This window comes from Macaca nemestrina, chromosome 10 (assembly GCF_043159975.1).
Source record: "Macaca nemestrina isolate mMacNem1 chromosome 10, mMacNem.hap1, whole genome shotgun sequence".
In the NCBI taxonomy this organism is placed as follows: domain Eukaryota; kingdom Metazoa; phylum Chordata; class Mammalia; order Primates; family Cercopithecidae; genus Macaca; species Macaca nemestrina.
The window spans coordinates 93357182-93372838 of NC_092134.1; the positions used below are offsets into that span (position 1 = coordinate 93357182).

Below are 15657 nucleotides of genomic sequence, written 5' to 3' on the forward strand. Positions count from 1 at the left end.
AAGAGAAAACCTGTAGAAGCTACCTGAGAATATGCCTTGTTTAGCCTTCATACATTAAGTAAAATGTCATGGCATTTCAGATTTCACCCAAATTCCCTTTCATTCGCATTCCAGGAGCACTGAAACACCATTTGCCATGAATACTGTCTTTTTCCTATTTGTCGCTGTAACTTGTATCTCTTTGGAGGAGCCAACAGAAAGTGTGCTTCTAAGTAGGAACTTATGACTCACATTTGCACGATTTCAGTGTGGATAGCTGAATCATATTGAGTGCTATATGCCTTTTTAACCCAGACCCTTCTGACCTATGAGTTACATCTATTCCTTTGTGTAAATAAGTTACCTTCTCAAGTACAGGTGTGTTACAAAAGCTTCTGCTGTTTATTAGGTACTAGTCTTTGTGGCACTTGCCATAATCTTTGTTTGTTTTGCTCAACATTTATGGCTGTAGTTAATAACTGATTTATAAGACAGAAAACATCAGTGACAGAAATGATCATATGATCTCCCAGAAAGACAAGTCACAGTGTAGCTTTTATATAAACTGTGATGTTCAAAAGATTTATATCTATAATATTTTCATTTATTCAACTACGGTTTAAAGCCTTAGTAGCACACACTAGCAAAGTGATACATTAACACATATATTATCAAATCTCATTTAAATAAAAGCGTTAATTTAAAATGTTTAAAAATTTAAATTGTTAAAATCTTTAGGGAATAGATTTTGTAATAAGTAAAGTCATCTTTACTATGACGAGTAAGTTGGAATTATTTTACTACAATGTGGAAGGAAAGATTAAGTCAAAATGGTTTATTGGCTTACTGTTATTAATTAATTATCTAATTAAGAAATTAGAATAAGTGATGGTAATATTTCAGCCTTGGGAATAAAACTTATTCCAGAGGACTTACCCACAGTGTCTGTGAATTGGTTGGGTGGCATAGAAACATATAATTGCATCACAGGAACAATTTGTATTTGTAGTTTTACGTGAAAGTATGTTTCTACTTGAAGGTATGAGGAAGATGCGTTGAAAATCTGTATTTTATCTGTTAAAATAATTAAGAACATTAATTACATGTTCAACAGTTCTTACTTTCTTAAAATACTTTAATATTTTGATATCTGTTAAAAATCAGAAATGTAATAGCTTTAAAAATTGAAAAAATGACTTCATCTTACACTTATTTTAAAATGTTGTTATTAAACTTACCTGAATAGTAATAACCTTGATTTCTAATCTTGTCATTTGTGACTGTTCCATCACTGCTGAATATGTATTTGTCAACTGGAACAGACTAATATTTAAAACACTTTGTTAGTTAATATTAACTTATAGTATTAATTTTAATGTAATATATGAACCCAAATTTTTATGTATAAGATGTTTAATGCTATGGGATTAATTAATAAATATCTAAAATACATTTTTAAAGCATTTTTAAGGCACACTTTGCTTCATTGTTTCTCATACCAACTCTGTGTACCAGATTGTAAATAAATCTTCATCCCCAACATGTGAATGCAGAAATGGAAACCCAAGACGGTAACTTGGGTATCCAAAGGTTAAACAGCCTGTGAAGGTCAAAGTCCAAACTACTCATCCTCCCTTCCCATTTAGGTCTATTTCCACTTATAATGTCAATTCCAAATAAATAAAGCTCTAAACAAATGCTATTGCCTTCCTTCATAAATGGTCTGCAAAGTTTAACATTTCAATGAACACAGAAATTTGATCCATAATCAACATATTAATTGTATATCTATGGTGATTTTGATATACTTCAGGACTTTTGCAACTAGCTGGCACTTCCAGAGACTTTATCAATTTTCTGTGCAATTTTACTTAAGCTTTGAGTATACATAGTAAAGCTTCTCTTCTTCAACCTCAAAAATCCTGAATTTATAAAATAAGTGATATGATTTGACTCTGAATAAGCCTTAGGAAGCTGATTACTTACAGAATTCAAAAGAAGTGTAACGCTATTTAAGCATGTTCCTGTCTGACCACTTGGGCATGGACGGAGCTCAACACTAATAGACCAATCTTCATTCTGTAAAAAATACATTTCATTAAAATGTTTATTAGAATGTCATTTAATGCTATTTATGGTATGCTATTACTATGTAATTCATTCAAAATGAGTGTTTGAATTTTAAATATGTACAATTCCTACTACAATCAGAGTGCTCTAAGAATAGAAACCAAGTTCAGCCCATAGTACAACCTCAGGACTGGCCAAGAGCTTAGTATCTTGCATAAACTATATCCATGTAGTTTACCATTGATGAATTTTCATAGTCATCATTTTTTAATTTTATTTTTACTTTTTGTCTTCCCAAAGGGAATGTACTGCCATGTAAGGACTCTTAGGAATTAGCAGTAACACAGTTTGCTTCTTCTCTGGACAGTTCACAATGTCTATTTAAATCCAATGTGAGAGTCATTTAATTTGTTAAACTGTAATATAAGTCATATCAAACATAGACTTCCATCTCATTTCAATGTCTGGAAATCTGTAATCTATAAGAAGCAAATGTTCCCTATGCTTTGTCATTTTCCCCTCTTACTTTCCCCATCCTGTATCCTAATGGATTTAGAGGAGCATAAAAAGAAGGAATGGCAGGCCTGGCACAGTGGCTCACGCCTGTAATCCTAACACTTTGGGAGGCCAAAGTGGGCAGATCACCTGAGGTCAGGAGTTCGAGACCAACCTGACCAACACGGTGAAACCCCGTCTCTACTAAAAATACAAAAATTAGCCAGGCGTGGTGGTAAGCGCCTGTAATCCCAGCTACTCAGGAGGCTGAGGCAGGAGAATCACTTGAACCCAGGAGGCAGAGGTTACAGTGAGCTGAGATCAAGCTATTGCACTCCAGCCTGGGCGGCAAGAGTAAAACTCCATCTCAAATAAATTAAAAAAAAAAAAAAAGAAGAAGAAGGAAAGGCAGATTATGTTGGTAGGCAATCAAGAAGCTTTATTTTGGAAGAGTGACTTTTAGTAGCAGCAACTACATTTTGTAGCTTACAGGACATTAACCAACATTTATCACTTCAGGATTCACAAATTCTGTTCATCTTCATTTCTTACCAAAAAGATTATATAAAATCACTAACTCTCAGGTGGACTAGATTGCTAGTTCTTTGTAGCACAAACTACAAAACGGAATCACTCTTTTACTGAAATTCAAGTGACTTAAAATTTTAGTACTGAAAAGAATGTAAATGTAAGAATAGCTTCTATCATAGTGATACTGTTGTATTATAAAAACTAAAAATAAATTTAAGGAAATAATAATGAAAGCAGAAGATGCTTCATGGAATGTAAAATATTATTTTATTTGAAACAGTAGTGACCACACACAAAGAAAAGTAGAAGAATGAAATAAATTCCCTGTGTATTCATATGAGTATTAGTGAATGAAAAGGGTTCTATTTGTTAGGTTGTTTTTTTGCAAGGAATTTCCAAGGAGGACAGGTAATGTTAATTTAATACTGACAGGTAATACCATCAGTGCCAGTATGTGATAGAAAACATACTGACATACATAACCAGTAATTGAAGGATTGTTCGTTTTTTATTTCTTTAAATACTAATTCAAGGTGAAGACTGTGTTTTAAACTGGTTGAAGGATAGCTTTGTTTGTATATCAGTTTGCTCAAATATTGCAGGCTATTACATACGTGAATGGCCAGGAAATGGCAGTTTCCAGGAAGGTTGTACTTAACACCATCAAAGGTGGTAAGGGAACTTCCTTCCACCTTACATCTTCCAGGGCATAATGCTTCAGTGCAAGACCATTTTGCATCTTGGCATGTGCTGTTAAAATGTAATGGTTATATTAAGGGTTATCAATTGTATTTTCTCTATGGTTCAGATAAAATTTCACACTAAAAATTCATCACAAGTTAAGACATTTGGTTAAGCTTTATTCGACCATTTTTATTTTCCACCCAATATCTCAGCTCTAATAAAACATCTCATTGATGGTGGTATCCTAATATTTTAGAAGCCTTGACTATAATGATAACTTCTCATGAATTAAGTATATAAAACTTATAATCTGAATTTCAGAGATTTTTTTAAATGGAACACAGTTCATTATCAGTGTTAAAATACCTGCTACAAACCACATTGTAGAATTGCACCGCACAATACATCGAGCGAGCTTTTGGAATGTGTCTCATCTCAATTGAGACCCACTATAAATGTAAAACACATACAGATTTTGAAGACTTATAGGAAAAAAATATTGTAAAATCCCTCACTAACTTGATTTCATATTAATGTTATGTTTAAATAATAGTATTCTAGATATATTGGGTTATATAAAATACATGACTAAAACTAATTTCACCTGTTTCTTCATGTCTTTTAAAAATTTGTCAACTAAAAACTGTTAAATGATATAAGTGGATCATTTTTGTAGCCTAAATTATATTTCTCTTGAACAGTACTGTTATAGACATTCAATAAATTACAGGTACTATTATTTATAATTCTTCATACAAATTAAAATTAATTATTAATATAAACATAATATAAATTAATATTGATTATTACTACCAAAATAAAACATTTTCCATTTGTAGAGAAAATGCATTTTGTATTGAGCCAAATTATGTCCCCACAGAGACACAATACATTTCAGGAAAAGGAAGAAAACCAATATTGTGAAAATGGCCATACTGCCCAAGGTAATTTATAGTTTCAATGTCATCCCCATTAAGCTACCAATGACTGTCTTCATAGAATTGGAAAAAACTGCTTTAAAGTTCATATGGAACCAAAAAAGAGCCCGCATTGCCAAGACAATCCTAAGCCAAAAGAACAAAGCTGGAGGCATCATGCTACCTGACTTCAAACTATATTACAAGGCTACAGTAACCAAAACAGCATGATACTGGTACCAAAACAGAGATATAGACCAATGGAACAGAACAGAGCCCTCAGAAATAATACCACACATCTACAGACATCTGATCTTTGACACAAACCTGACAAAAACAAGAAATGGGCAAAGGATTCCCTATTGAATAAATTGTGCTGGAAAAATTGGCTGGCCAGAAGTAGAAAGCTGAAACTGCATTCTTTCCTTATGCCTTATACAAAAGGAATTCAAGATGGATTAGAGACTTAAATGTTAAACCTAAAACCATAAAAACCCTGGAAGAAAACCTAGGTAATACCATTCAGGACATAGGCATGGGCAAGGACTTCATGTCTAAAACACCAAAAGCAATGGCAACAAAAGCCAAAATTGACAAATGGGATCTAATTAAACTAAAGAGCTTCTGCACAGCAAAAGCAACTACCATCAGAGTGAACAGGCAACCTACAGAATGGGAGAAAATTTTTGCAATCTACTCATCTGACAAAGGGCTAATATCCAGAACCTATAAAGAACTCAATCAAATTTACAAGAAAAAAACAAACAACCCCATCAAAAAGTGGGCAAAGGATATGAACAGACACTTCTCAAAAGAAGACATTCATACAGCCAACAGACACATGAAAAAATGCTCATCATCACTGGCCATCAGAGAAATGAAAATCAAAACCACAATGAGATACCATCTCACACCAGTTAGAATGGCAATCATTAAAAAAATCAGGAAACAACAGGTGCTGGAGAGGATGTGGAGAAATAGGAACACTTTTACACTGTTGGTGGGACTGTAAACTAGTTCAACCATTGTGGAAAACAGAGTGGCAATTCCTCAAGGATCTAGAACTAGAAATACCATTTGACCCTGCCATCCCATTACTGGGGATATACCAAAAGGATTATAAGTCATGTTGCTATAAAGACACATGCACACATATGCTTATCGTGGCACTGTTCACAATAGCAAAGCCTTGGAATCAACCCAAATGTCCATCAGTGACAGACTGGATTAAGAAAATGTGGCACATATTCACCATGGAATACTATGCAGTCATAAAAAAGGATGAGTTCGTGTCCTCTGTAGGGACATGGATGCAGCTGGAAACCATCATTCTCAGCAAACTATCGCAAGAACAGAAAACCAAATACCGCATGTTCTCACTCCTAGGTGAGAATTGAACAATGAGATCACTTGGACACAGGAAGGGGAACATCACACACCGGGTCCTATTGTGGGGAGGGAGTGGCATGGAGGGATGGCATTAGGATATATACCTAATGTAAATGACGAGTTAATGGGTGCAGCACACCAACATGGCCCATGTATACATATGTAACAAACCTGCACGTTGTGCACATGTACCCTAGAACTTAAAGTATAATAAAAAAAAAAAAAAAAGAAAAGTATTTTGTAGTATTGCAGAAATTTAGAGCTTCAGAGAAAAGCCATAATGAAGAATGGGGAAATCTCAATGGTCATTACATTGTTGTAGAACTTAGAAGGAAGACTCAAGCTGAGTATTCAATTAATAGTGAAATAATCTACAATAACTTTTGGTACATTAGAATTTACTGCTGAATAGATATATTATTCATCTTCACCAATCTCGCCACATATAAAAACTATTTGAACAGTATTTGGCTCTTTCTAACTGTATGTTTTATTAAATATTCTTGGCAGAATTAGCATCACTATTGTTTCATTATTATAACCAAAATCTTATACTATACTTTGCTCTATATTTGCAACTACCAAGTGGTTTACTATTGAAAACACTGTTTCTGTTAGTGAGCATTATCTTCTAAAGATACACAGAAAGATAATATATTTTATAATAAAAAACACACTGAGTCTAAAAACAAAACACCAACAACACAGAAAATGCAGTGATATTGCTTTTGATTTCTTAAAGGTTTATTTTAAGGGTGCATTTAGGAATCTTTCCAAATTATGTAAAAATATTGGTATTATTTTACCATCAATAATATGTGAACAAAAAGCACACACGTACCACTGAGAACCACAAGGACCTTCTCGGACTTCTCCTGGCTGATACACGTTTCCACTGGATTCACAGGGACATTCAGCTTTTAATACACATTTTCCTTTCTCTCCAATATCATCCAACAGATAACCTAGAACACATTGTATAAAGTTGACCTCAAAACTCTACAAACATCAGTAAATTGTTCAGCAGCTTATTGTGAAATCACTCTTGAGATAGTTCTTTCAAGCGTAACATGCACCGAAAATGATAATTTCTTGTTAAAGCAATTACTCCTAATTTGAGAACTGGCAAGAGGATAGAAAACAATTTTCTGAGTCTGAGTTACTGCTACACAGTGCACAGACCCATTGCACTCAATTTGGGACTAAAGCATATTCTGTGTAATACAGAAGCCCTCAGGTATTGTAGAGATGGAAATACACATTAGCTTTAAAATTCTCTCTAACCCTCCTCTGCAGTTTGCTAAGAGAATATATTAGAAATAGTTAAATTGTTGGAATGTCATGCTATAAATAAGATATCACTCTGACATGACTTAAGTCTCACTTTCTTTTTAGCTTTTGTTTTGTTTTAGTGTAAATACTCTCATTGGTGTACTACCTTCTGGGCACGTGCAGCCGCTCACACAGTCACTGTCTTGAAAAGGAGCCACATTAGAACAAGTTGCAGGGTTGGAGGGTCCACATTCTTTGTAGATATGTTGTTCTTCTGGACATCTATGTGTTTCTGAAGAAATATAAAAATATGTATACACGGATATTAGAGGAAACTAAATATAAGAAATACATACTCTTCTAAGGAGGAGCTTCTCAAATGGAACTCTTTGAGTCTGAGTTACAAGGTACAAGTCAGTCTTTAAAGATACTCAATACGACTAAATTATGCCAATTTCCTGTGCATTATTTATGACACAATATTTAATTTAGAGGAAATATATTTTTTCTGTAATTTCATTTCATCTTAAGTTGATATTTATATTCTACTTGTATTATGAGGATTGACTTAAGCATATGTGGAAAGTATGTTTGCATATGAACCTCATATTTACATTTTTTATTAATCTTTTTGAAAAATGATAGTACTAATCAGTATACATTTGATAAACTTTCCAGTTATTTTCTATAGAACTGACTCATCGTTTTCTGTGACTTTAACTGATTGTAACAAGTACAACATTTTAAATTAAGATCTTAACACAAAGCACTGCAACTTCAGGCGAGTCACATCACCTAAACAAATCTATTTCCTTGTAAGTATATGTGACAAACAAGACTTCATCATCTCTACGATCCCCTTCCAGGGCTTAGAATCATTTGAGATTACATTGCAATACAGCTTAACTTTAAAGTACTGTATACCTATGTATCAAACCTGCACGTTGTGCACATGTACCCTAGAACTTAAAGTATGATAAAAAAAAAAGATAAATAAGAAAAAAAATAAAAAATAAAGTGCTGTAGAAACTTACAGAGTTGTAACCTACAATGAAGGTAAAAACCTACCACAAACCACATCAGAATCGCTTCGCCAGGATTCAAAGGTGCCAGGACCATCTGAGGCACAGAGGCGGGACAGTTCTGAGTAAGTGTCACATGTAGATGTTTTGTCTCTAGTTTGGCAGTATTCATCAATGCAGATCATTTTGTAGTCATTGGCTAGAGCGGCAACCTTTCCACATTTCTCAAAGTAGGTTCCAATAATTTTGTTACAGTGCTACAAAATAAAGCATGATATTTTATTAAAATGGGCAACAAAAGTAAGAAAAATGGGCAGTAAGATGAATTTTTAAAGCATAAATACAGAAGTTTTTGGTTTTGGTTTTGTTTTGCATCATATCCTGTAGCTTTGACAAGGAAAGTTCTTGGATGCTGTTTGAAACAGAGCTTTTTGAAGTATTATAGTTGGTAAAATGACTCCTAAAATGAATACTGTTGGATTCTCGGCATTTTGGATTGTTGTATAATGATGTTGGTTGAATTGAGGTTTTTGAAGTATTACAGCTAGTAAAGTGACTCCCAAGAGAATACTTCTGGATACTTGGCATCTTGAATTGCTATGTAATGACTTCAAAATTTATTGTACTTAAACTTATCCAGACTGTCTTTAAAGGTGACGTGAATTTTAGAACAGAGAAAATGGAAGGGGCGAGAAGAGAGTTGATTAATGCCAAAGACTGGGATGGTACCTGATAGAATACCATATTAGACAGAAGGGATATTGTCCCTTTAACTGTTAATCTGCCCATAGTTTATAATCAAACAGATGACCATAAAATAAAGTGACTCTGTCCTTTCTTAGTCAGAGTCATGTGTATTTGCTCTGGGAACAACATACTCTGTTTTAGTAAAGGAAGTAATGACATGTATTATTGAATGAAAAAAAGCTCAAATTTCAACACAGTTCAACCACCATATAGCTGTTTTCTATTTTAACAATTTGTTTATTTTTAGAGAAGCAAAAAAGCTACTGTAGAACAAATGTACAATTTTTTAAATTATTGTTATTTTTGAGATGGAGTCTCGCACTGTCTCCGGGGCTGGAGTACAGTGGCATGATCTCGGCTCACTGCAACCTCTACCTCCTGGTTCAAGCAATTCTCCTGCCTCAGCCTCCCAAGCAGCTGGGATTACAGGCACCCACCACCACGCCCAGCTAATTTTTTGTGTTTTTAGTATAGACAGGGTTTTACCATGTTGGCCAGGCTGGTCTTGAACTCCTGACCTTGTGATCACCCACCTTGGCCTCCCAAAGTCCTGGGATTACAGGTGTAAGCCACCGCGCCAGGCCCAAGTGTACAATTTGTACCAACTAGGCTGGAGGCAGGCTGATGGCATTCTCCAAATGACGTATAAAATTAAGTGAAATAAAATCTTCAAATATTACTCTTCATCTATTATTTTTTGTACATTTTTCTCACTATATTACAGATTTCTCTAGAGTAAGAAATACAACTTTTTATGCTCTGGGCTTAACACAGTATCTTGCACATAAGTTGGTCCTTAGTAAATATACATTGGTTTGATTGTAAATTGATGTAATCATTTAACTAACACTTTTGAGCAACAAGGAATAAGTTTTCAACATATTATGCAACTACCACAATGCATAATCTCTATTATCATGGAACATCTAATTTTATAGGGAACATATGAGAAAAACTTGGGCAATTTTTATAGATGGTATCTTATCAGAAGTACCAATGAGAGCCATAAGGTAACAAAAGAAAGAGAAAGCAATTCCAACTGCAAAGATCAAGTAAGATTTCACAACGAAGATGGTAGATGATCTTGTATAATGCCATGGTGTGATTTGCTTTGCTGTAAGATGACAGGATGGCTGTAATTGCAACACCCTCTTCCAATAAAACAAAAACATATTTTATTAATGCTATCCACACATTTCTTGATCTTGAGAATTCTATTCTAGTTGAAACAGGAATGTGTGAACATTCATTCAGTCACCAAATGGATGATGCAGTCAATCAAATTCAACATAATAGCTTACATAAGTGCAGAAAATGCACAAAGTAAATGATAACTATCTGCAAATGCTGTTGTCAAAAATATTATCTGTAACTTTCTCAAAAAGAAAGTAAAAGATATGAGGGATGACAATTCAGAAAGGATATCTGGGGCAAAAGTAAGGGAGTGGGACATAGTACATGGATTTCCAAACTGTAAGAGAGGAATCAAGACAGTACCCATCAAGAGATGATAGTGGAAAGGTGAAGCATGTCAGTTTCCATACAGACAAACTAAAACACTATGCAAAGGAAATTATAATTGTTACACTAATATATGGTAAATATCATAGTATTTGGGGGGAAATTATTTTGGCATGTGCAGCTAGACCAAAGCTGAAAAACAGAAAATAGGAACATTGGAGAGGAAGTAGTTGCAGAATTCTAAGAAGAAGGTATGAGTGCTTAGGAGAATATGGAACCAAGGGCTTAAATTGGAACCAAGGGTTACAAAGCCATGTTAATAAGAACAGCATAATAATGGCGTAAATACAGCCACACAGACCAGTGGAACAGAATAGAGAACCCAGAAATAAATCCAAACATACACTGCCAACTATCTTTCACAAAGACACAAAGAAGACACAATGGTGGAAAGGATGGGTTCTTCACTAAATGGTGCTGAAAAAACTGGTTTTCCATATACAAAAGAATAAAATTAAACCCATATATTATACCATACACAAAAATCAATTCAAAATTAATCAAAGACCTAAATTGAAGACCAGAAAATATAAAATCTCAAAAGGAACATAGGAGAAAAGATCCTGCACATTGGCCTTGGCAGTGATGTTTTGGATATCACACCAAAAGCTCAGGCCACAAAAGCAAAAATAAACAAGTGGGACTGCATCAAAACAGTGCTTCTGCATAGCAATGAAACAATTAACAAAATTAAAGCGTAGCCTAAAAATTAGGGGTGAAATTGTAGACCATATATCTGATTGAGGATTAATATCCAAAATTTATATAGAACATATAAAACTCAAAAGTGGAAAAAGAAATAACCCAACTTAAAAATCAGTGAAAGACTTAAATAGACATTTCTCAAAAGAAGACATACAAATGGCCGACAGGTATATGAAAGGTGCTCAACATCATTAATCGTCAGGGAAATGCAGCTCAAAACCACCAAGAGCTATCACCTCACACCTGTTAGGATGGCTATTATCAAAAAGTTAAAAGATAACAGAACTGGCAAGAGTGTGGAGAAAAGGCAAGGCTTACACACTGTTAGTGGAAATGTAGATTGGTACAGCCATCATGAAAAACATCATGGAGGTTTCTAAAGAGATTACAAATAGAACTACCTGCCAGGCACAGTGGCTCACGCCTGTAATCCCAGCACTTTGGGATGCCAAGGCGGGCAGATCACTGGAGGTCAGGAGTTTGAGACCAGCCTGGCCAACATGGTGAAACCCCATCTCTACAAAAAATACAAAAATTAGCCAGACCTGGTGATATGCAACTCTAACCTTAGCTACTCGGGAGGCTGAAGCAGGAGAATTCCTTAAACCAGGAAGGCGAAGGTTGCAGTGAGCAGAGATCACGCCACTGCACTCCAGCCTGGGCGACACAGTGAGACACTGTCTCAAAAAAAAAAAAAAAAAAAGGAACTACTATATGACCCAGCAATCACTCTTTTGGGCATATACCCAAAGGAAATGAAATACCACCTTGTAAAGATATTTGCACTCCTGTGTTCATTGCAGCATTAATCATAATAACTAAGATATGGAAACAACCTAAGTGTTCACAAATAAACAAATGGAAAAAGAAACTGTGGCTCATATATGCACAATGGAATATTATTCAGCCCTAAAAAACAACAAGATCTTGCCATTTATCATAACATGGATAAGCATGGATGACATTATACTAGTGAAATAAGCCAGAAACAGGAAGAAAGATGTTGCATGACCTCACCTATATGTGTAATCTTTTTTAAAAAATTAAGTCTGTAGAAATAGAGAACAAAACAATGGTTACAGGGGCTGGAAGAATCTTGAGATCTAATGTACAATCTGAAGACTATAAGTAATAAGATTGTACTGTATCTGTGATTCATGCTAAATGAGCAGATTTCAGCTGCTCTTACCACAGAAACAAACAAACCAACAAAAAAAAGTTGAAGTATCTTTCAGATGAGATGATGGATATGTTAATTTGCTTCCCTGTAGTAAATATTTTACTATCCATATGCATCACATACCAGACAAACACGTACACAGGTTGTGTACCCTAAATATACACAATAACATTTATTTTAAAAAAGAAACCAAGGGAACTATTGCTAGAATTTGCTACACAATGAAATATAAATTTCTTACCTGTATTCCATCTTCACAAACTTCATAGCTTTTACCAACAGCATTGGGACAATCACCAGGAATTTTACTATTGGCAATGTGCTCATTAATATCTTGCCCTTAAAAAGAAAGCATTGTTTAGTTTCAGTTATTCTTTTTATGTGTGCATTATTTTCAAGCTACATATGGACTTGGCAATGTAAAATGTTTTCATTTTAACAAGTTCTCATTCTTTAGACAATGGCAAAATTGAAAATGATTTGAGTTTTTAGTTTCATTTTGGAAAGCAGGTTCTTAGGAATTATACATTGGAATGTTACCTGGAGTGCTGTTGAAGTTACCACAAAGACCACAAGTTGGATACTGCTTGTGAAGAGTGAGCTTTAAAAATAAATTACATGTATTAGATGTTCATGAAATGTTAAACACATCTCAAAACAAAATGGACCCAAACCAAAGGGCCATGCCTCCTCAAATTCAATTCTATCTAAGCTGCTTACTTAGAGGTGGTAGAGGGCTTTTTCTTAAGGACCTGGTTCTGGAATTTGAATAGGTCCTAACTCCACCATTTACTATGTGTCTGAAAATATTATTTGGTGCAAAAGTAATTGCGGTATTTGCCATTTCAAAGTAACGGTCAAAACTGCAATTATTTTTGCACCAACCTAATAACTTTTTTTACTTTGCATTTCCTGAGTTTCATCATCTGCAAAATATGATTATTAATAGCATGTATTTTAAGATGTTTTGAATACTAAATGAGATAATATTTAGTATAATGACTAATACATAGAGATTTCTCAGGAAGCCTTAGCTCTTACTTCCCTAATAGTGTATTGTTTTTGTAACTTAACTAAAGGACAAAAAACACAGGATTACATGAAAATCATAGATAGACTTACTGAGAGTTTGTTATTTTTGTCCCACATTAAAGTCAGGATTCCTCTACGGCTATTCAGAACATTATATTCTCCATATTTTTTAATGTGAATCAACTTATTGTTATATGGTATCTGTATGCTGAAAAATACAAAATATAAGTATATGTAAAAAGGTAAGAATCATACTATTATAATATGTTTTCTGATAATTCATGTCACCTAACAATTTAGTATCCTATAGATAGAATACTTGCTGGTAAATACTAAAGTTTTTTTTATCAATTCAGAAAAAGAGAAACAGTAGCTTTTTTGAACACTGGAAGAACTTCTAAAAAACAACTAATAGATCCTTGGCGCTTTGGAGACATTAACAGGATGAAACATTGGTTTGGTGTCAGAAAAAAATAAATTGAAATGTTCCCAAGTAGAATATCATGCCTCATTTTCTTATTCTGGAAAGTATTCAAATATGCCATCCCTTCCAAATCTGAATTGCTCCCTCTAAAAATCATGGACTAACAGTTTTAATCTCCTCAATTTCTAACTTATAAAATCTTAAATTTATACTTGGTGTTAAACTTGCAAATGAAAACTGAAATATCCTGAAACATTCAACAAAAATAATCGGATCTGTTGAATACACACAATTCCCATAATCTAGATAGTCAGTATACTCAAACAACAGAATTTTTTTCCATCTTGTTATGGGAATAAATACAATGTCTTACAATCCCAAATATGTCAAAGTCTTACACATTTATCAAACTCTTGGCCAATAATCAATTAAAATATCAATATGAGCATCAAAATGGGAAGAAAGTATCATCTCCCTTTTCGTCTTTTTTTTTTTTTCTTTCTTTTTTTGCTCAGGTCACTTTAAATAATTTTATATCATTTACCCAAAACACTACAGTATTTACCTTTCTCCATTAACTAAAATGGTGTCACCAAAAATAGAGATGTCGTTATTGTCAATTAGAACTGTTATTTTTTCAGTCTCACTATCATTGTTTCGTTTGATTTCAATATTGAAATCCCCTCCAGATTCAACGCAGTGACGGCAGAAAGTGTACGGGCATGAAGATTCGAACAAAAAGATGCGGCCGTTGAAAGATTTATATGCTCCTTTGCTCCAGGTAGATGCTTCACCTACAAAATATTCAGAGGAACATATACATAATTATTTAGAACAATTAGCATACCTTCTAGGTCTGTTTTAAAGCATTTTTGTCCTAAGGGAAATAAAATCACTGAAAGGTTCAATTCTCACAGCCACCACCTTAAATCAGTGCTTGCTTTCTTTCACTACTGCAAAGACTCACTAAAACTAGTACATGAGTACTTCTTTAGTGTACCCTAAGTTGGCTATTCCAGCTAAAATAAAGCAAGATTGAAAACATCTTGCTTCCCATAGGAAAACAAAAATTGTCTCTAATATGGGATGGAATATACGGAAGGAAGCAGTGGTTTGTATGCTTTCTTGCTTTGCTTTTTTGGTAGAGATAGTTTTTCTAAGTCTGAATGAAGTCCCATTTATATTGAATGACGATAAAGAATTATATCATTTATCTCTATACATATAAATGTGTGTATATATGACTGTGTATAGGTATATGCGTATGTGTGTGTGTGTGTGTATACATGTTTTCTGGAGAAAAAAATAGTACAAATGTGGTATCATTCAAACATACAATGATTAAACAGACAGATGATGGGGACATTTTCAAAACTAGTTTCAGGTTGGGCTCATGCCCGTCATTTCAGCATTTTGAAAAGCTGAGGTGGGAGGATCATTCGAGGCCAGAAGTTCAAGACCTGACTGGGCAACATAGCAAGACTCTGCCTCTACCAAGAAAAATGAATATCCAGGCATGGTGGTGCCTTCCTATAGTCTCAGTTACCCAAGAGGCTAAGGCAGGAGGATTGCTTGAGCCTAGGAGTCAGAGGTTACAGAGAGCTATGATTTTTCTTTTTTTTTTTTTTTTTTGAGACGGAGTCTCGCTCTGTCGCCCAGGCTGGAGTGCAGTGGCGCGATCTCGGCTCA

At 34.3% G+C, this 15657-nt stretch overlaps 1 protein-coding gene across 1 annotated transcript in view; it reads right to left on the reverse strand.

Moving 5' to 3' along the window:
* The window catches only part of LOC105470179 (mucin-19), a 191360-nt gene that overhangs the window by 148144 nt on the left and 27559 nt on the right, over window positions 1-15657 (reverse strand). Inside the window, exons 13-23 of the mRNA XM_071071871.1 lie at window positions 14534-14762; window positions 13635-13752; window positions 13053-13113; window positions 12754-12851; window positions 8406-8616; window positions 7504-7629; window positions 6907-7030; window positions 3690-3825; window positions 1966-2058; window positions 1218-1302; window positions 916-1053 (exon numbers count right to left, since the gene is read on the reverse strand). Coding sequence (XP_070927972.1) covers window positions 916-1053; window positions 1218-1302; window positions 1966-2058; window positions 3690-3825; window positions 6907-7030; window positions 7504-7629; window positions 8406-8616; window positions 12754-12851; window positions 13053-13113; window positions 13635-13752; window positions 14534-14762 — 1419 coding nt within the window. The remainder of the gene's footprint in view (window positions 1-915; window positions 1054-1217; window positions 1303-1965; window positions 2059-3689; window positions 3826-6906; window positions 7031-7503; window positions 7630-8405; window positions 8617-12753; window positions 12852-13052; window positions 13114-13634; window positions 13753-14533; window positions 14763-15657) is intronic.